This window comes from Haliaeetus leucocephalus, unplaced genomic scaffold (assembly GCF_000737465.1).
Source record: "Haliaeetus leucocephalus isolate CR32 unplaced genomic scaffold, Haliaeetus_leucocephalus-4.0 Scaffold526, whole genome shotgun sequence".
Taxonomy (NCBI): Eukaryota; Metazoa; Chordata; class Aves; order Accipitriformes; family Accipitridae; genus Haliaeetus; species Haliaeetus leucocephalus.
This window is the reverse complement of record NW_010972962.1, coordinates 1,811,452-1,832,042: the sequence shown is the minus strand read 5'-3', so window position 1 is coordinate 1,832,042 and position 20,591 is coordinate 1,811,452. Positions and strand designations below refer to the sequence as shown.

Sequence of the window (20,591 nt, the reverse complement as noted above, 5' to 3'; positions counted from 1 at the left end):
TCCCGTCCCGCACCGCCCCTGCCTCTTCCCCGGGCGGCGGGACCGCGGCGGCCTGAGCCCGGGCCGCCCGCTGCCGTAGCGGTGGTCCTGGAGCCGCCGGGTGAGACCCCCCCCGACGGCGGAGGGGGCGGCTCGGGCGCCTCCACAGCCGCTGTGGGGGCCTCGGGGCTCCTCGCGTCCGAGTCGGTGGTGTCTGGTGCGGTTACGGTCCGCCTGTCTCGTTGTAGGTCGGTCCTCGCCGCTGCCCCTGCAGCACCTCCTGGATAGCTACCAGTGCAGCCAAGAAGATGACCACCTCTCTCACGGGGAAACGGGCGTGCCGGTCCCTCCTTTCGGCTGCACCTTTTCTTCAGGTAAAGTCACCTTCGAAAGGCCCTTTTAGGGGCCAGGGTGTGGGCACCGCTCGCTGTCAGCTTTTTTGTTGTTGTTGTTGTTGTTGAACTGTGTCTCATGATTTGGTTTCAGAGTTTCTTGTTTTAAAGTGAGCTGGTAATAGTGTACTTGCACCTAGATGTGATCTAGATTGGGTCATGGTGCTCCTAGGTATACCGGTGGCAAGCATTCCCTTAAAGAAGCACTACAAAGCATTTATTTTGTCTCTGTTGCAGCTTTGTCTGTTTCAAGGTATGTCCTCTTGGTGACAGTGCTAGGCTACATCGGTGAAAAATTGGGCTTTGTTCAAAGTATGTGAAAGATATACCAGGGTGGAGAATAGTATGCAGAACTCAAAGAGGTGGATGGATGTCACTGGACTGTTACATGTAGCGTTTCCCCATGATAAATACATGATAAGCGAAGCAAGCGTGGAAGCTTCTGGATCTTTAGGGCAAAACTCTTTAATTTATAGTACTCTAGTTTTGGTGTGAGCTTATACGTTTCTCCAAGGCAGCTTCCTGCTTTTCCAACTCAGATCCATAGAAAGTACTGGAAATTGTAGATGATAGGTAGTATAGATACAGAAAACTCTTAACTAGAGAACTATTACAGCTGGTGAAAGAGGCCATCATCTCAAAAGTTGCTCCTTGAGCCATTTGATTGCCCATGTATAGTAGTTCCTGAATGGAACACCTAGAAAAAATGCTGGCCAATATTTCTGCATTTTGAACATTTAAATTGCTATGTAAATACTGTTTATTTCACAGCTATCTATTTCCTGTGTACCCTATTTAAAGTGTCTGTGGCCCTTCACAAAGAGCAGGGGCATGATTATGAATCAGCTCCATAATACACAAATACGTTTCAATTTCTTTTCAGCCCCGAATTTGGAGCATATACTGGCAGTCGCAAATGAAGAAGGATTTGTTAGACTGTATGATACTGAAGCTCAAACTACCAGCAAACTCATCTTTAAGGGTAAATGTTATATAGAACCTGATCTTCATTTGATGTGACAAGTACATGATTTACCAGAACCAAAGAAAGGTTTTTGCGAGTCCTTTAAACATAAATGTGGGCAGTACTTAAATCCTTTCATATACTTCACTGAGTCTTCTTTACAAAGCAGTAGCATGAGTGTGCTCTTAAATGGCAGTAGTAGGTGAATTGTTCTGCATTGTTTTTCATGCCTAAGGCAAGCTGTTGACAAGTTTTCTGGTTTCAGTGTCTGATGTTCTTTAGTCTTCTGCAAAATATCATGCTGCGATGCACTGAACTAATCTTGGCTTTTGTTTTCTTGTTAGAATGGCAGGCTCACTCAAATGCTGTATTTGACCTTGCCTGGGTACCAGGGGAACAGCAGATTGTAAGCAGTCTTTTGCCATCTAACTTTATTTTTAATGCTTTGGCAACTGTGTGTAGAAGCTGACTAAAGCTTTTTATTTTTTCCTCCGAAGGTCACTGCTTCAGGAGATCAGACAGCCAAGGTGTGGGATGTGAGAGCCAGCGAGCTTCTTGGCATATGTAAAGGTCACCAGTGTAGCCTCAAGTCTGTTGCTTTTTCTAGGTTTGAGAAAGGTAAATGTTGATATTCCCTGTTGTCGGTTTTTTCCTTCTTCTTTCCTCCTGCACATTGGTACTTTGGGGGCTAAAAAAGGGCTTTGGAAACTGACAGTTACAAATAGCACAGTCCAACTGAGCAGCGACCCAGCCAGTGAAGCAAAACTAACTTGTTGGAACTTCAGAGCAACCTGATGCTACCATCTGCACATTCCTGATCTTGGGCAAGTTTAAGATAAGATACCTACTTCCATACATAAGTGTGTAAATACTCTTTTTGTAAGCAGGTTTCTCTAGAGTAGTAGTAAAAAAAGAATAAGGAGAATAAGGAAACTAGTTAAAAATCATGCCAGAACAATGGCCCGACTTTTGTATTTCTAGGACTGGCATCCCAAGTGCTGGGGCAGAGGAGCCAGAGGCACATAGATGGCATTGTGCTGCATTCAGTTAATTAAATTAACACTTTTGGAAGCTAATAGCACTCTTTTTCTCTCTCTCAGCTGTCTTCTGTACTGGAGGCAGAGATGGAAACATCATGGTTTGGGATACCAGATGCAACAAGAAAGGTAACTGAACTTTCAGATATGTATCAAAAAAGCTCAGCATCTCATATAAAGGTAGTACTCAGATGTACTTGTTGGAGTAATGCTTTCGTTTACAATACAGGCAACACTTCAGTAAGAAGAGAAGGATTGTCAGATAACAGTGTACTGCTTTGGTACAGTAATAGGATGGAATAGGTATTTCTTCTATGTATAATACATTTTTCCACTTTGTAACAGTCTCAGATTTGCAGCACGATGTAGGTGCTGGCCTGATAATACCCTGTGTATTGGTAAGGAGATAAGGGGTACAGAATACATCCCTTTGTGGGACAGCACAGAGATAGATGGGCTGGGTGAGAGTGCTTGGGTCAGAGCCACCTGGAGGGATGAAGCAAACCTGGGAAGGCTCCTGCCAGAGTAGGAAGGAAGACAGAAAGTGCAGGAGCAAAGGAGCTTGTGAGCGCTGGGAGCAACTGAATATATTGTGGGAACACCTAACCTACTAAATGCAGGGTGAGCTCATTCTACTCCTCTCTTTCTGTTTCCTGGAGCTTTTCATTCCCTGGTCAGGTCATGCCCTTAGGCCTCTTCCCAGTTCCCTGCTCTGTCCCAGCAGTTTCCTGGCCTGTGCTGCCAGGACATGTCTCACTGTTCCATCTGTCTCAGGTTCTCTGGCTCTTCAAACTTGCAAGTGCAGGAAAAGGGAGGCTCCACATGATTGAAGTGGAAGGTACAGGAAAAAAAGCAGAAAAGTTGCTTTACTCTAGGAAAGCAGTAAGTTTCATAAAGTGAGAAGTAGCAGACAAAAGGCTAAATAGAAAATTATAATATAGAGTGGAAAAGCACTGGAGACCTTCCTGTGAGTGCAGTTCTGCTCGAGATGAGATGGGTTGAATGCTCCAGACCAGAATCCATGCTGAAGACCAAACCAAGGGGTAATGATTTCCAAAGGCAGCCTGCCTAGATCAGTTTTAGTTTCAATGTCCACGCTACTTTGACCTCTGTAATTTTTTGCAATATATGGTCCTGTTTTGTAGTGTGTTCTTCTCGTCAGTTTTGTATCTAACTAACATTTTTTGTTTTCAGAACACATTTAAATGATTTTATAGGTTGGTCTCAGCCACTTTTTAGGACTTACTCCAAGCTGATGCCTGTTTTATTAAAGTGATAGCAAAATTGCATAGAAACTATTAATTGACATGTCTTTGATTTCTTTCAGATGGATTTTATAGGCAGGTGAATCAGATCAGTGGAGCACACAATGTGGTTGACAAGCAGACTCCTTCCAAACCAAAGAAGAAGAGGCAGAACCTAAGAGGGCTTGCTCCCTTGGTTGTAGGTATCTGGGGAGCAAACAAAATGTAGGCCTGTCTTCTGAGGACAATGTTAGTCATAGAAGTCTTCCTAAGTAACTATCATGAGAAATAATTGTCCTGAATGTGGTAACTGCTTCTGTTTTCTTTGCAGAGGTAGGTTTTTGTGTCATGGTCACTTGCTATGGCTCATTTTAGACATTGTTTAGTTGTCTAACAACCCACGTGCCATCAGAGCCATCTTTGTGCAAAAGCCATGTGAAAATACATATTTTTTTTTTCTGGGGAGGAACAGAGTGGTCAGCATTCCTTTTTTAAGGGGGATATAGGGAGAGTTGTAATTTTTTTCCTTTCTTTTTTTTTCTCCCTAATTTGACCACAATAATTACTGCCTTACTGGAGTAAGGCCTGATCTTATTTAATCTATTAAACCTTGCAATGAAGGCAGCTCTGTTAGCTCTGACCTGAGAGGTATAATGTCAAACTGCTGCCCAAACACTTATTGCTCAGTGGCAATTTCACTGGTGGGAGTGTTCAAAGGATTGTTGTGTCCTAAATGGCATCTAGTATTTCCAGGTTCTCCTGCCTGACTATGAGGAGGTTTTCTTGGTATTCACTTGGCCTTGAACTAAGCAGCAAAATCTTGCTGACCTTGAAAGAAAATAAAGTTATTTTTTTCTTCTTTTCTTTTTAAGGATTTCCAGCAGAGTGTAACTGTGGTGCTGCTTCAGGATGAGCATACTCTTATCTCTGCAGGAGCTGTTGATGGGTAAGGAGGGAGGATGCCTGCTTTTCTGTCTATTCTGTGTGTTCTTCTTAGTAGCACAAAAAGATTGGGAGATTTTTTTTTTGTAAGATCACTCAGTGGCCCACAAGGCTAATGAGTTACTATTAGGTAGAATAAGCAGAGCTACACTGCCAGCTTGCGTTGGCAAAGCTGAATGTCGCTTTTCTTCCTTACTGGAGATTGGAGCGCTGGGACAAATTGCGCATATATGGTAAATGCTCATTTTAGTGTCTTAGCTATGGGGCAGAACGAGAGCAGTTCTTGTCTTCTCTCTCTATTCTTATGGACCTATGGGACCACACATAAACAGACTATTGTTAGACAGTGAGCTGTTTTGGGATGCAAGTGGGTGGTTGGTGCCTGGATATGTGTAGGCATGCTTGAGAAAATGTTGCCTTGAGTTACAAAAGATGCGTTCTTTTAGGTGCCAGATCTGTTGCAGCATCTTGGAGCTCGAGCAAACTGTCTCATTGATTAGTGTGGAGATTACCCTCTCAGGACTCAATTCTTTAGCAGGCTCCATGTGGTCAGAGCCTTTCTGAGGCAGATAAGATAGATTGACTCCTGCATATGGCTAGTGAGAGAGGCTTGCTCCTGAGAGCAAGAAAAGACTTAATTTTTAAAACTACAAGTCAGGAGTATAAAGGCGTCCTTGTATTTCCTTTTACTACTTGAAGAAAGTTGACTTGCAGGCTCTTGTTGTATCATGTGTTAGTTACAGAAGACAGTGCTGCTTCCTCATCCATACCCAGCAGAGCGATTGTTTTGCTTTCAGCATGTCTCTGCTCTGCCCAGTTGTGCTCCTTAGCACTGGACACTCCTCAGTAATGAGCAGCCTGTCTTCCTGTGCTCTTAGAAGGCCCTATCAGCATTGCAGAAGAAATTTTGAAGTTGAAGACACTTGTGCTTTCCTATTTCAGTGTGATCAAAGTATGGGACTTGCGCAAAAACTATGCCACTTACCGTCAGGACCCGGTGCCTTTCAAGTCTTTTTGCTACCCTGGGACCAGTACTCGCAAACTGGGTAAGTTATTGGAGGATGTATTTGTTAAAGTGCAAAGTGAATTTAAGAAGTACTGTCAGTGTCATCTCTTACCTTTTTAGCCAATTATTGATCAGACTGACAAGCTTGGCAGGGTATTTTGATTGCCAATACCAAATTTTCAAGTTGAAGAGTGAAACTGCCCTGCTTTTGTATCATTGCACCAATGGTAAAAACTTGCATAAGCCTCAGCAGTGTATTTGCAGAAATGAAGATGAGGGAATAATAGAGCTCTTGAGACAGAATTTAGCTAGTTGTTTTGATGCATGAGTATTGCATTGTATCTTGCAGAGACAACAGACCGGACTGGGTTTTTACATTACAACCTTTCAGAGTCGAGCAATACTCGAAGTTGTTTGTTATCAAAAACAATAGCTCTCTTATTTGTGTTGCTCTGTGCTTCTTTGTATCTTAACGCCTTACAGTGCTCTGATGCAACACAGTAATTCCTGATGACTTGTCTAATCAACTATCTTGATGTGGTAATGGTCAGTGTCAGTCCCAAGAACATGAGGGAAATCCTTGAGGAGCTGGTTGTGAAATAATTTCCTTGCAGGGAAAGATTTTTCTGGAACCTAAATCACTAGCAAATCAGAGGATGGCTTATTTTACCAAAGCATGAGGGTTTCTATTTATTTTTAGTCTCTGCTTCTACAATTGGTTGTTCCTGTTACCCATTTGAAACTATCAAATAAATCACTTGCCTTCTCTGAAGGTGAGATTCTTCTAAATATCACCCTGCCTCCTCATGAGAAAATGTAGATGTTATTCTAGAAACTGTCCTTCTCCAACAAGTGCTCTGCCAAACAAATAAACTTTCCAATGACAATCTTGTATGTGATGGAGAACCCTTCCAAATTTCCCTCTCTAGGCATTTTTTGAGATGCCTGTTTTCTAAAATGTTTTTTGTGGAGTGATTTCATATGAAGAACTTCTCTCTTTTTCTATAGGATATTCTAGCCTGGTTTTGGATTCCACTGGTGCTAATCTATTTGCTAACTGCACTGATGACAGTATCTACATGTTCAATATGTCAAGTTTAAGGACCACTCCAGGTAAGCATGATACCTGTGAAAATAGCTGCAAAAAATAGATGTTACAGGGTATAGAAAGGCGAGTTTCTCCCTATGACTTAGAGAGACAGAGACCAGCCTGAACACTTAGGAAACCTATTCTATGCTCTTATGTTTAAAGCTATCCAGGAGAGAAGGCACCTGTTACAAGGGCTGTTCACGTTTTGTGTTAAGCCATCCACATAAAACTAATAGCACAAAAACTTTCATAAGTGCAGATACTGGTTCACCCAGACAGACAATTATGGTAGTTTGCATGTTGACTCTAGTTATCTGGTGAGGAATGGCTAGTGTCCAGCTGCTACCCACCTGAAGCAAGTTTGAATCTTCTGCTTACTGGCAGTCACTGATTTTTCAAATTCTTAGATATGAATGCATGTAAAGTGATCACCTGCTATGTTGTATTCAGATATTTTAAGGTGTCTTTTAAATTTAGGTTCTACTGGAGTTTCTGGGAGAAAGCATCCCCAGCATATTGTGGAGATGCTTCAGCTTTTTAGATTCCTTCAGCTCTGCATCTGTGACCTTTACATTGCCAAGATGGCCCACAGCCTTTGGTGCACTCAGCTGCTTTGTCGTAGGCCAGCAGCTGCTTCTCAGAAAGCGGCAAAACTTGCTAGATGCTTTCCAGCCAGACATGTGATTTAGTTTCCATTGCCTTTTCTTAGTTTTTCAGTTAATTGAAATTAAATTAACAATGTGTCCTTCTGTCTGCTCTCCAGGAAGGCAGTCTGGTGGGTGGGAACACTTCCAGAGTTGAGACATGGTGCAAGTAGTAAATATTAATAGGTCAGTTGTTGAGGTTAAGCCCCGGTGCCACCGCTGAGCTGTGGAAATACGCTCACTGGCCTATCTGCCCGCAGAACTGGGCTCTCCAAAGCACAGGGCATCCCGCCCTCTGCCTCCTCACGGAGCTCTTGCCTTCTGTGTGCAGCCGATAAAATCCAGCGAGCAATCTCGATTCATCCCGCTGGATGAAACATGTTTGGCTTCTAGGTGTGCCACTGTTCCCGCAGAGGGCAGCGCCTGCCCGTGGGTTCATGCCGTTCTCCTCCCTCTCGACGGCTTTTATCCCAACTGCGGCTGCGCTTACCTAGTATAGAGGCAGCTGTAGTTTGCAGTGGGGCGTGAGGAAATCCCCGCTGTAGCAGGACTTGCTGGTAGGTCTGGCTTAGGAAGGGATTTGCTGTCTGGTAGCCACTGCGCTGAGAGAGCTATGAGTAAAAATTAAGGGATATTTTGGGGTTCTTGCAACTTTTCAAAGACCGCCAAAGACCGCCATGTGTCCTCTGGTCTGTGGGTTGCCTCCTTTGCCAAAACCACTATTAAAACAGGGCTGGTAGTGGGGGTGCCAGCCCTGTCTGGTGCTACATCGGGAAACTTACCCTTTCTGCTCTGAGGAGAGGACAGAAAACGGTGCAGCCGAGTGCTCTAGATCCACACTCAGCTCTTGTGCCGGCTGCCGGCTCTTCAGGTCCTTGCAATAGGGGGAACGGCAGCCATTCAGGGTGATGGTTTCAAGGCTTCAGCAAACACTCCTGAGGCTTTAAATACAGGCAGGCGGCAAGCGTGGCTGACATGATGCAAGTTTTGTTTATGAAATAAAGATGCTGGCAGCAGGAGGAAGGAGCAGCAAGTGCCTTTGTCACTGCCTGGGTGGAAGGAGGCCCTTGCTGTGTTTTCTGTGCGACTGCCCTTGTTAATGTAGCAGGGCTGGTGATGGTGACTGAGGGAAGAAGAGACAAGGAACCTTAACCAGAGTAGTGAGGCAGCCCAGGTGATGTCTCTGCCTGCTTGTGATATGGGCCAGGCTAAAGCTTTAGTGAAACTGCCACAGCTTCCTAATGCTGTGGAGAGAGCTGTTGCTTTGTTTGGGAAGCCTGAAGGGCTCCAGTTGAATAACAAAAACTTCCTGCTGCCAGAGCCGGAGCCCCAGAGCAAGGGAGCAGTGTAACCACTTTCTACAGAGGGTATGTGGCTAGGCAGGAAAAGCCTGTAAGATCAGCCCTCCTTGCGCAACTGACAGCTGTGCATTGAGTGGGGCTTTTATTTTCTTTTTTTTTCTTTTCTCTTCACAGTGGCCATTTTCAGCGGGCATCAGAATTCAACCTTTTACATCAAGTCCAGCACCAGCCCAGACGACCAGTTCCTGGTCAGTGGCTCGAGTGACTGCAACGCATACATATGGAAGGTGAGGCTACTGAGAGAGACCCGAGTGTGCAACCTGGAGCTGCTCTGCTCTTTTGTTTCATTTGCTTTTCATGTTCATGTAGGACACTCCCTGCCTCCCACTCTTACTCAAAGCAGCGTGGGGTTAGCTCCTGGCATGTTATGCCCAGAGTGTGTTTGTTGCTGTCAAGGCTAGATGTAACTGTTTAAACAGAGCTAACCTCCTGCCATCAATATGTCTCTCATCACTGCTGCTTATTGCAAGTTGCTGATCTTAATCTGGTTTTAATGGGCATTAAAATCCTCTTTCAATCCTGTTGATTCAGCCAGCTATGACAAGTAGACAGACAGTTCTTGGTTCATATTTAGCAATGGAGCACATTAGCAGAAACCTAACAATATAATTGTTTTAAAGGGAACTTTTTGCCCCCTACCTCTCCTTTTTCCAGCTCTTGCTTCAGACACAGCTTTCACTCATGCTTAATTTACAGTAGTTAAAGCCTTTGTATTACAGCAAGGGCTCAGCCAGAGCCTTCAGTGAAATTCCAAAGCACCGTCTGAAAGCCGAGAGGGTTCGTCACTTGGCATCTTGCACTGACGTGTAGGAAATGCAGATGTCACCAAGTTAATAGCAGGGACCTCAGAATAAGGTGTGCTTCAAGTTCTGTTCTCCATACTTGACAACCATATGGGAACAGAGTAGATTTCTTAGTGAAGTAGAATAGACAGAAACCACAAGTGACTGCCTGTTTCAGGTTTGGGTTAATTTTTAGGGAATGTTGACTTGTTTATCCCTTTCATGATGTGTTTGAAAGTAAAATACAAACCTTTCAGAGCAGAGGGTCAGCCTGCTGAGGTTGTGGTTTGAGCATGTAGTCTCTTTGATTTGGAGAACACTTGTAAGCAGCTAGGTTGCTTACTCAGTAGTAGCAGGAGTGCGGTAGCATGGCTACTCCCATGCCAAGTGGTGTAATTTTAACCTTCCTCATGTTCTGTGCAAATTCAGCAAAAATGCCTGTGCAAACTTGAGTTGCACATCCTGCATTCATGTGTTTTGATACCTTCTTGGAACACAGGCTGGGACTGGGTCAAGAGCATTCAAGGATGTCATTACATCTCAAAGTTTAAGCATATTTAAAATGCATTTGTGTAAAGAAGGCTTCTGTTGCTATCACATAGGAGTGACAGATCGTATTGCCTAATTATTAAATAAATCATCAGATGACTACTTTTATTTTAATCCCATAGTCTTGTTAGAAAGTGGGACTTCCAGCGAAACTGTCTCTTCCAAGATCTGTCATATCCAGAGTCTTCTTAATTTGTTTTAAATATTGGCAGATTTTACTGACTTTGAAACATATGTATCTTTTCCTGGGATGAGGACTTACTTTGCTGTGAAAAAAACATGGTTAGATATTGCATGAGCAATTAACAGGTAGTGTTGGAAAGAACTTAATGAAGAGCGCTAGCTTTCCATATCTAGAGAGGAATAAAGGCAGAGGAAGACCTTGTTGAGGACAGAGCAAGACCTTGTCCACCCAGATTATTTCTTTGAGAAACTTTTACAGCATTGCTAACTTGTGTTTTGGTCAGCAATTCCCAAGGAACACTGTGGCTAGAAGTTATTGCTGACAAGGACGCTATTTCAGTCTGTTTCCATATATAAATCACTTCCAGGCAATGCACACTTTCTTTATTGTGTTGGGTGTTGGTTTTTTTTTTTAATTACTAGTCCGTTGATTAATTAACTGACTCTTGAACAACCCTAAGATTATAAAAGCCAGAGAGCAGAGAGGTTTCTCTCCACAAAGATGGTACCTAGCTGAGATACCTTCCTGGTAGTAAAAAATATCCTTTATAGACATATACTTCCATTGTCCTTTGAATCCTTTGGTACGGACCACTCTGAGGTGACCATATTAAGCTACCCTTTGGTCTGTCCCAGCACTGGAATTTAAGTGCTTCTGTATCATACGGTGCATAAAACTGTATACACCATTTTATGCTGAACCTTGAAGATTGATATAACAGCTGTTTCAGTGAGTGGAGTAACTAATAAAGTCTCATTTCCTAGGATTCTCTTTTTAACCTTTCCACAATAGCTCTAACTTCCCCACCAATATCCTGTCAAATCAGGCAAAAAGTAGCACGAACGTGTGGCTAATCCTGACTTAACATGCGCAGACTGGCTGACTGTCTTCTGCCAAACACAGTGGACACAGCTGTAACTATGCATCCTCCTTTAGTTCACGATAATATAAGTTGGGTGTGGTTCGTTTAATTTACACTAGTATAGTGTAAAACCAGTGTGTCCCAGCAAGAGTAATTCTCTTCCTCTGCTTTCCTTTCAGCAATCAGTGGCTACTGGACTGCTATTGTGTCTGTTATGTGTATATAGCAAGACTGCTATTAAATGTAAACAAAGGTGTTCTCTGCACCAAGATCTCCTGTTGTTTATTCCCTAAATAGGGATTTAGTTTCCATGGTATTGCATGTTTTGGCAGAGAAAGGAATACTCTGACCAAGGCATTTAGTGGATGTTTAGTCAAGTGATTGCCTCTGCTATGCCAGGAAAAAAAAAGCGGCCTGTTAAGATGAACCTGTTTGTATCAGAACAACTTTAAGATCTGAAGGTGGATATTGAATTGCGGTTTTGCAGGCTGTTGTAGGAGGTGATCCACAAGAGAAAAACTTGTGTGTAAATCAAAAGCCTTCCCCAATGTCTTGCATCTTCCTTTGAAATCTATGTGTAATGTCTATTCCTTTTCCCACACAGTAAAGGATCTGTTCATTCACTTAGTCATTTATGCAAATCCGCTTGATAAATCCCCCTTATAATGTCACATCAATAATGGTGACTCATAGCTTCAGAAAGCATGCAAAACTTGGATATAATCTGTGTGTGTATGCGTGTGTGTTTTCTTCCTTGGGCCACTTCAAGCTAGCTTCAGCTGTATCTGTCACTTACCTGAGCTGCAATTGAAGATTAATAGTAATACGGTAGAACAGGAGAAAAATTTTATGAAGGGTGTAAGAGAAGTGGAGATCAGGTTAATGAGCATGAGTGTTTTAGGGAGCTTTTTTATGAACTGTTAAGAGAGTCTGTGGTCCAGCTGGTTGGTTGGAGGAGGTACAGGCACTTGGCACTCACACAAACGCTAGTTCTGATCCAGTGAAGGTTCATCTATAGGATTTTGCTGGTGGTGCTTTTATTTTTTTAATAAACCATTGACCTGTGATTGGGACATTTGTAAAATGGCAGCAGAATATATTTGCCTATCCTAATTCAAAGTATGAGCTTCCCAAACTTTTAAGCAGCTTACCTAGAACAGGTAGAGGTACTTAATATAGTAAAATGCTTGTGTCATGTTTTGGGCTGACAACTCTGGAGGCAGAAATCCTGTGCATAGCAGGAATTGAACAAGTGTTTCCAGGCAAATAGGTACCTCTGAGTGCTGACCAGCTGCTTCACCTCTAGAAATGAAACATGAACTGATTCTTAGGGCTCCATCAGTTGTTGCCTGATGATGACAGGCTGAGAGCATTTGATTTATCTGTCTCATATAGGAAAGATGGAAAGTATTCACATGCTTCACAGGTGGGCTGTGGGGTCTTTTCTTAGTGATGTATATTAGGCTGTGAGGCTTCTGATTGTATACTTGTTTTTCTATGGAATTTTTAAGGTTTCTGAGCCCAGCCTTCCTCCATGGATACTCCTTGGTCACTCTCAAGAAGTAACCTCCATTGCTTGGTGTCCTTCAGACTTCACTAAGGTTTGTTTTCTGGAAAATTGCCTTTCCCATGAAACAATAGATGTGATGTGGCAACATCTGCTTTTCAAAATTGCAGCAGTATTTCTTTATTTGGGAGGAAATTTTTAGTCAATAATTTCTAAAAATGTTCATTTGAGGGGGCAGTAAACCAAGCTTGTCACATGAGTACAATGTATCAGAACTTTGTCATTATTTTCAAATAATTTAGACTATTTGATAAGACCTAGGAAATTGCAAATGAACAAAGGTCTCTCCTGATGAGAGCTTGTGGCACTAACTGTAAGAGAGAAAACTGTGAAACCATTTAATCAGGGCTTTCATAAGGTAAAAGCTTGTTTTGTCGTTCCATACTTACAGCTTCCTTACCTGTCTGACCATTGATAACATCTGCTAGTCTTGTACAGAGTGGCAAGAAGTTTGGAATGCCCTTTGAAAACCACTTGGACTCTTCATTGTGACCTTTTTTCAAAATCTGAGCTGTTTTTATGACATATTTTTGTGTACACCCAAAAACCTACAGTGAAATTGGGTCAGTAATTATGCACCAGGAATCACTAAAAGGAAGAGAACTGCAGTAGGAGGTTGGTTCAAATGATTGGCCTGGCTCAAAATGAGAAATAACCCTGAAAAATCCTAGACAGTCCTAATAACAGCCAGTTTCTTTCACCCCACAGTATTAAGCAAGTCAGCCACTTTCCCTAGCTTGCACTACAGCCCTGGGTCTTCAGAAAACCGTTGCAGTGTAGGAGGGTGGGAGTCTTGCAGGCAAACAGGAGGAATTGATCTAGTTCTGTACAATGCACAAAAATATAAGAATTAGCATTTTAGATGAAATCTGTGATCTAGACGTAGCCCAGTATCCTGGTCATGATTTGTTGGAAATGCAGACCAATATAGCCTTTAAAATCCTTACTGACACAGGTAAGAAATAATCAGCCATTGTACAAATGCTGAAGCATGAAGAAGAGTGGAGAATGTGGTGCTAAGACAGGACAGGAAGCTGCTTGGAGTAATTTGAGAGGCAAAGTTACTTTCTGTAGGGACAATATTGGTGTCACAGAGGTCAGAGGAGAGACATTTTCCCATCCAGATTACTATGAACTTTGGCCACAGCATTTCCTTGCTGCTGATTCTTGTCTCCTGGTTACTCCTATAAACTAATTTATACTGTAGATTGCCACGTGCTCTGATGACAACACTGTGAGGATTTGGCGCTTACAACGTTGTCCTGAGGAGGACAAATCAGCATTAAGAAAAATCAAGTTGGTGGGCTGGGTCACTCACAAGAAACCAGAAGAACAACGTGGAGCAGGTAAGGCTGCTCAGCCGAGATATCTTGCTCTGCAATATGGCTTCTGAATTTTGGCTGCTTTCTGTACCAACAAAAACCTTTGGCTTGTCTTATTATTCTTCTATTTTTTTCATGTTAGGGAATAATTCATATAGCTAGACAAACATTTCTACTTGTAAATACCTCGGCCACCAACAAGACAAGCTGGCTGAAATAGCTTACAAGTATGCCGAAGTCTGTATGACCAGACTGCAAAGCAAATATTCATTAATACAGCTTGGGCATACACAATACATCTGGGCAGCCAGGTCTTCAGTATCAGCAGGGTTCAATAATTGAACAGTCAAAGGAGATGTCATGTGTGCATGCACTGTAGCAACAAGTCACGCTTTTTTTTATATCGAATAATAACTGAGAGCAGTAAGATCATATGCTTTTTCCAATTTACTAGTTTACCCAGTAAAGGGCTGACAGCACACATACAGCCTTGGAACTCTGAACTGTGTCCTCCTGCCCAGTAGTTGAATTCTGCACAGATTTCTTTGCTGCTGCTGCTATCAATATTACATCTCTTTCTTCAGCTTCATACGGTGGTACTGACTGTCTATACAGACAAATGCCACACAGTGAAAGTACTTAAAAAATGCATGTAGACAATCATGATGCGATCATAATGTTCCAGAATTAATCAGTAGCATCATCTACTCACATGTTAAGGCTAGTTAACAAATGCAATACCTTCCTGCAAAGCCTAGGCAATCAGACAAGCTATGCAGCATGCTCTCACAGCTAGCAAGCAGATTTGGGCTCTATAGAGAAGCTACTCACTGGACAGTACCCTAGACCAGAAGAAAGGAGCCTTGGGTCACAGCACTACTTTGAATTGTCTGAAACTTGCATTTTGTTACAGTAGAGTAGGTGAAAGGAGAACAACCCTCCGCTGAAAGTGAAGTAAGATGAGCTTCTCTGTAGAGTAGCTCTGAAACTAAGACTACAATAGCTTCCCAGCAGCTGCTGGTGTGACTTCCTGTGTTTCACCTATCTTTTCTAGCCACCCTCCAAATGAATTTCACCTTGGCTAACACAAATAAAGGCTGAAGGTCTCCAAATCCCACTAATGGGATAACATTACCTCTAACCTTTTGCCAGTGAGTAACAGTCTTGCAGGAAGTTTGCAGGACAATAGCAGGGCGAGTGCCAGGTCTGTTCTGTAGCTGGCAAATGGTTTGTGTGTGCACAAACCTTCAGAGAGGGCTCAAAAATAACTTTCTGTACTAGTTTCAGCAAAAGAGAAGTAAGCATAGGTCTAGTCTAGAAGCCTGAAACCTGAAGTAGCTTGTACACTGAAACTTTACAAGTCAGCTTTGGCAATTATACTAGAAAAATAACTTATTTCTCCTTGCTCTTGCTGCATTAAAGTAACACAGGAGGGAAGAGGAAGTACACAGACACTGCAAACACAACAGCAGGCTTCCTGCTGACCTTGGCTCTTGAACACAAAGCACGTGCTGTTAGAACGTAGGAGTTTTCTGCAGAGACTGATTGAGAGCTGGCAAGCTGAGTACTATTTCAGACCTGCTGGGATGAGATCTAGGTAGTTCCCCACCCATTTATGTGGAACAAATGGTGAGATTGACGTTGTGTATTGACTGTTGACCTATATCATCAAGTGTAGCAAGCACAGTTTCCTTTTCTTTGGAAATTATTTTAGTGCTTTCCCTAAGTTGTACTACTTTCTCTGTGGTTTTGTGTAACCAAATTTCTGGAGCACGCCTGTGCATGGACAATTTGTCACTTTCAAATGTGGAGATTGATAATATCAGTCTGGAAGACTTGTAGCAGAGAAGGTAGGAAACATCTGAAATAACCTGCTTTGGTGTTATGCAGGTTGACTGCAGGTATTTACAGTATTGTACTACATGCAATGGCAGCATAAATGGAAACAGCTTGGAACTGGCTTAGTAGAAGCCTGAATAATGAATGCAGTCTTACAAAAAAGCCTGATCTTTGTATTCTTTATCTCAAGTTTGGGGATGTTTCTCAAGTTTGGGTTTGCTTCTTGCCGTGACACCCATCCAACTCTCAGGATAGCTTTTTTCCCCTTGTCCAGTGTCTCCACAGTATAACTTTCAGGCTGACTTGAGATTGGGAGTGCTTATACCCAGCTAGTCATGCAATATTTCTGCTGTATGAATTTGTAGATGGTCATTAGGTATCGAGAGTTGCTGAGCTTTTGCTACTTCTCTTCTACCTCTAGGAGCTTAGATTTTTAAGTGCAACTAATTCCTCAGCTGAGAGATTATTGTCTTGTAAGTGCTCATTAAAGTAAAGATTAGGAGAACCAATCCATCTCGGCAGTTACTTTCTCTTAGTTCAGATTGAAGCAAGTTGGTATGAAGTAGCATATTTTATCAGGAAAGGAGCATTTAACTCTGTGTGTTAGAGTGATTTGTAGTGAGATCTGTTAATATGGGATCCTATTTAATTTTGCTCTGATGCACCAGTACTTATATTTTGGATACTAGATAATACAGTAAAAGGAAGGATCGAAAGAGGCTTATGGTATATAATCAAAGAGTCGTGTAGGTGCTCACTTGACATGTTATTTGTGAGACAGCCCAGCGTCCTAAAGAAAATGGCAGGTTATTCGCATTAGACTTCTCATTGTTCTAATGAAATGCTTTATAGTACAGTGCTAATGCTGAGAATTAGGAGCTCAGATTAAACACCTGGTATACAGAAAATGTTTAGAGCTCTTGTGCTCAGCAGTGGAAATGCATAGAGTAACAAAGGTGCTATTCTATTTAATTGCATCACCACAAGTTAAATGAATGAGAAAGCAGGCATCCAACAAACGCGCTAATGTGTTCTCTGTTGGAGGGTGCCAGAAATAAAAAAAATTTAAAAAAAAAATTTAAAACCCCTCTAATATTGCTGCAGACCAAGATCTTTGCTATATATGATTCCCACTGTTACTAACGAGGTCCTTATGCCCCTACCTATGACTACTGTTTTAAGAAGCTGGGTATTCAGAACCACTTTTTTAAAAGCAGGGGGATTTACATCTTGGCTAGTGAGCTCAAAAGCCACTGTGAAATACTGTTTGGGAATCATTTGTTTTAAAAAAATAACTTACTACAGTGACAGATTTTATATTCTTTGGAATTTTAAGTCCTTGTTCAGGAGGTGAAGAATTTCTCACATTTCTCTGGGTGTGGTAAATAACTACCGTCTTCATACTACTATAGCATTGCAGAAAATCCTCCAACAAAAAGACAAGAGAAAGTATGTCCTTTCCTGTTCTCACTCCTTTTTTTTTTTTTTCATCTTTAAAGTATGCAACTATTAATGCCTGACTAGGAGCATTATTCATATGGTAGGGCATTATAGCGTAAGACTTCCTTGGTATTGCAATTAGCTGTGGGACCTGCTTACAGTACCTTTGTCCCTCAACTCAGTTATGCAGCTGTTAAAGATGGTAGTGCAGGTGGGGACCAGCCTTGCTTTCAGGCAGCATCTCTGTACAAAGCTGTCTGGACTGAGCCACTGCAAGGCTTCCAGCAAGGCAAGATAAACTTGGAAGATTCAAGATCTGTTTTGTCTGTCTGTCAGTGCTTTGGCTGTAGCTTACATAAGAGTGCTCATTACAGAAAGGATAGATGTCAGACACTACACAAACATGCTGTATTATACTTATCAATATGATATAGGATTTTACATAGGACTTGTACCAGTTTAACCGAAGTCAGAGGGATTTATGCAACCTCTTAATTCAAAAGGGTATATCTGGGAAGAAGGGTTGGCGCTGAACTCATCTGCTAGTTGGAAGGGGTGTTTATAAAAGGGCTGTCTTTAATCTGCTGTTCTGTGTTCCTCATCAGACTGCTTATTTCTCCCCTATCAGGACCGCCAGCCAGCCCACAGAGTACTCCTGCCAAGGCCTTCACAGTGGGCAGCCCGTGCATTTCCTCACCAAGGCCGGCTGCCTGTGCTCCCATTTATTCTGGAGACCTTCCTCTGTCGACAAACACTCCGACGGGCACTCTCAAAACCCAGACGGCTGCAGCCTGCACCCCAGCCAAGCAGAGTGGAGCCAGCCCATGCGCTTCTCCCAAACTGATCCCTTCCTCCAGAATGTCTATTAAACATTGGGTTACAAGGACACCATGCTCTTCTCCTCCAGAAGTGGGGAAAAAGGCTGCTTCTCCTAGAAAAGCCCTGGCAGAAGTCACCCAAGGTCTCCTGGAAGCCGCTTGCCCTCCTAAAGCCCCACACTCACAGTTTGAAAAGCGTGCCAAGAGAAGGCTTGACTGCAGCAAGGAGGACAATGCAGGGCAGAAGTGTCTGCAGGCCTGTAGCTGTGTGACTGAACTGGACCATGCAGCTAAGAAATCCAAGCTGAATTTATGTCACTTGGCTGCAGACCAAAAAGCTTGTGATGAAGGCTCTCTCAGCCTGGCTGAGTTGGATAATGACCGCGAAGGCTCCAGCCGCAGCCCAAAAGAGCCTTCCTTTCCTGGAAACCGTATTAATCCATTGGGCATTCAAACTCCCCCCCATCTTTTCAGATCTCCATGCAGGAAAGACACTGAGGTAGTAGATAAAGAGAATAGTTCACCTGAAAGAAAAAATTGGTTGTCTGCTCTGGGAGAGAAGCTACGGACTGGCAGAACTGGCAGCCAGAGTGCATCAAACAGCCCCCCGTCATCTTGCAGTCCCAGTGCCAAACGACAAGAGGCTGTGGCAGCAGCCACTTCACCAAAGACTGTAAGTAGGATGGTCAGCAACAGTGGTCATGAAATAAGTTATCCCTAGCTGCCACTCTCCCCTTGTTTCTTCTCTCCTGCTCAGGCATTCAAAGAATTATCTGATCCCTTTGACTATGGACAAAAGGGATTATTTCTGGCCTAATAAGCCAGATACGTTAATGCTGTTATCTACTAATCCCCTCTGTGCAGGAACAGAATTTTTAGGATGGTGGTGTCCCTCGGTTTAAAGGGACTTAGGGCACACAAGAGCTGAGAGATCCTTGCAGTCCCCAGCTGGATGTTTGAAGGGTGTAGCTGTCATCTGAAATATAGCTCTACTCTGAGAAGCACAATAATGACAGCACCTTTCCTGGCAGATCTACTGTTTATGTGTTCACCGTCACATCTGCCTGTTTATGTTACTGGAAAGCCACTTTAGCATTGGAAGTAAGAGCTAAATTCTATTCTAGCCCAGGTAGCAAAAGAATTTGTTACCCATGTTAAAACTGTGGGGCTAAATAATGTCTTCAGTTCCTTCAACTGAAAGCAAGGGAATTGTAAAAGAGTGAGAGGGCAGGATTTGACCTACATAATCCTACTTTTGATGTACAAGAAGCCTGACATAGAGCTCATCCTAGGATCTGAAAGTTAAGCTTGTAAAGCAGCTAAAAAAGTTGGCATAAGGGCATGAGGGTTTAACATGCAAACTGAGAAATGACAATTACATTTTTTAAAACAAACCAAACTTGACTCGTCTCTGAAACTGGACTCCAAGTCCTACAGTGTCTTTAACTGAGTCTTATTTTAGTAAATGCTAGGTAAATTTTCAGTCATCAAATTTTATTTGTACTTTCAATTGAATGTTCTAGCATCAATTGATGCTAGAAGTTGTTGCCATCATTAAGGCTTATTTTGGTATCTCATTTCTCACCCTATTTCACCTCTTCCAGCACTTCTATCAGATATGAAGTGGGCAAGCCACCACTCCTTAAGTTATGCATAGCAGCTGAACTCTTCATATTGTGGTTGTACCAAGAAATCTTGGTTAAAGGAAACCTACAACTACTTGTGCTTTATGCTGTACATGTTTAAACACAAGACAGAAAGATTTGCCCTGGAGAGAGACTACTATAGAACAATTACCTTTCCTGACCAGTATGCTCTAGTTCAGATTTCAGGATGCTCCTGTGTTGTACACAAAGCCTGAGGACATGCCTGGAATACCAGCAGCATTCGTTGATCTGCTATATCTTGGAAATCTGCAGCTCTCTTATCTGCTGTAGGGAAGCTGAAACTGCAGCCAGAGTGTTTTTCTTATGGCAGTAAAACAACCCTAGGTTTTAGCCAGTGTTTCCTGTAGGTAATAAGCCTCTTATCTGTGAGACAAACGGATTATAGTAAAGAACCTTTCATTTACTATCTTAGTTGGGAAGCTAAACAAACTGGAGCAATGATGGAGGGGAGACTTTAAGACTCCTGCAGCATATGAACTGTTAACCTAGAAACATTTCTTGTTGGTTTTGGGTTTTTTTCTGCCTAGGCTGCAACCACTTCAGTTTCCATGAGGAAGATCTGCACGTACTTCCACAGAAAGCCACAGAATGACTGAAGCAGCATGCGGCAGTTGCACCTGATGGATGTTGACACTGTGGTATCAAGACCAGATTTAGCAACGCCGACAACGATGCGTCGGGATTACACAGTTTGTTGTCAGCCATCCATAAACTTGGGGTTTTATTCATCTGTTTTTAAAGCCATTAACAGTTGAAGTTAGCTAAGTGTGGAAAATCTACACAATACTTACTCGTGGTCTCTTACTGACTTCAGATGGTGGATTTTTTTAATAAAGAAAAACAGAGTATTTTTTACATGGCAACTGTTATAGTCCCAAAGACGGCAACAGCTCTGCTGTGCA

General features: G+C 42.6%; 1 protein-coding gene across 1 annotated transcript in view; it reads left to right on the top strand.

Moving 5' to 3' along the window:
- The window catches only part of DTL (denticleless E3 ubiquitin protein ligase homolog (Drosophila)), a 20,381-nt gene extending 96 nt beyond the window's left edge, over positions 1–20,285 (top strand). The window contains exons 2-15 of the mRNA XM_010576529.1: positions 228–353; positions 1,255–1,353; positions 1,680–1,741; positions 1,833–1,953; positions 2,436–2,501; positions 3,700–3,815; positions 4,489–4,562; positions 5,501–5,604; positions 6,573–6,677; positions 8,774–8,886; positions 12,548–12,637; positions 13,811–13,949; positions 17,833–18,695; positions 20,217–20,285. Coding sequence (XP_010574831.1) covers positions 228–353; positions 1,255–1,353; positions 1,680–1,741; positions 1,833–1,953; positions 2,436–2,501; positions 3,700–3,815; positions 4,489–4,562; positions 5,501–5,604; positions 6,573–6,677; positions 8,774–8,886; positions 12,548–12,637; positions 13,811–13,949; positions 17,833–18,695; positions 20,217–20,285 — 2,147 coding nt within the window. The remainder of the gene's footprint in view (positions 1–227; positions 354–1,254; positions 1,354–1,679; positions 1,742–1,832; positions 1,954–2,435; positions 2,502–3,699; positions 3,816–4,488; positions 4,563–5,500; positions 5,605–6,572; positions 6,678–8,773; positions 8,887–12,547; positions 12,638–13,810; positions 13,950–17,832; positions 18,696–20,216) is intronic.
- The last annotated feature ends 306 nt before the right edge of the window (positions 20,286–20,591 follow it).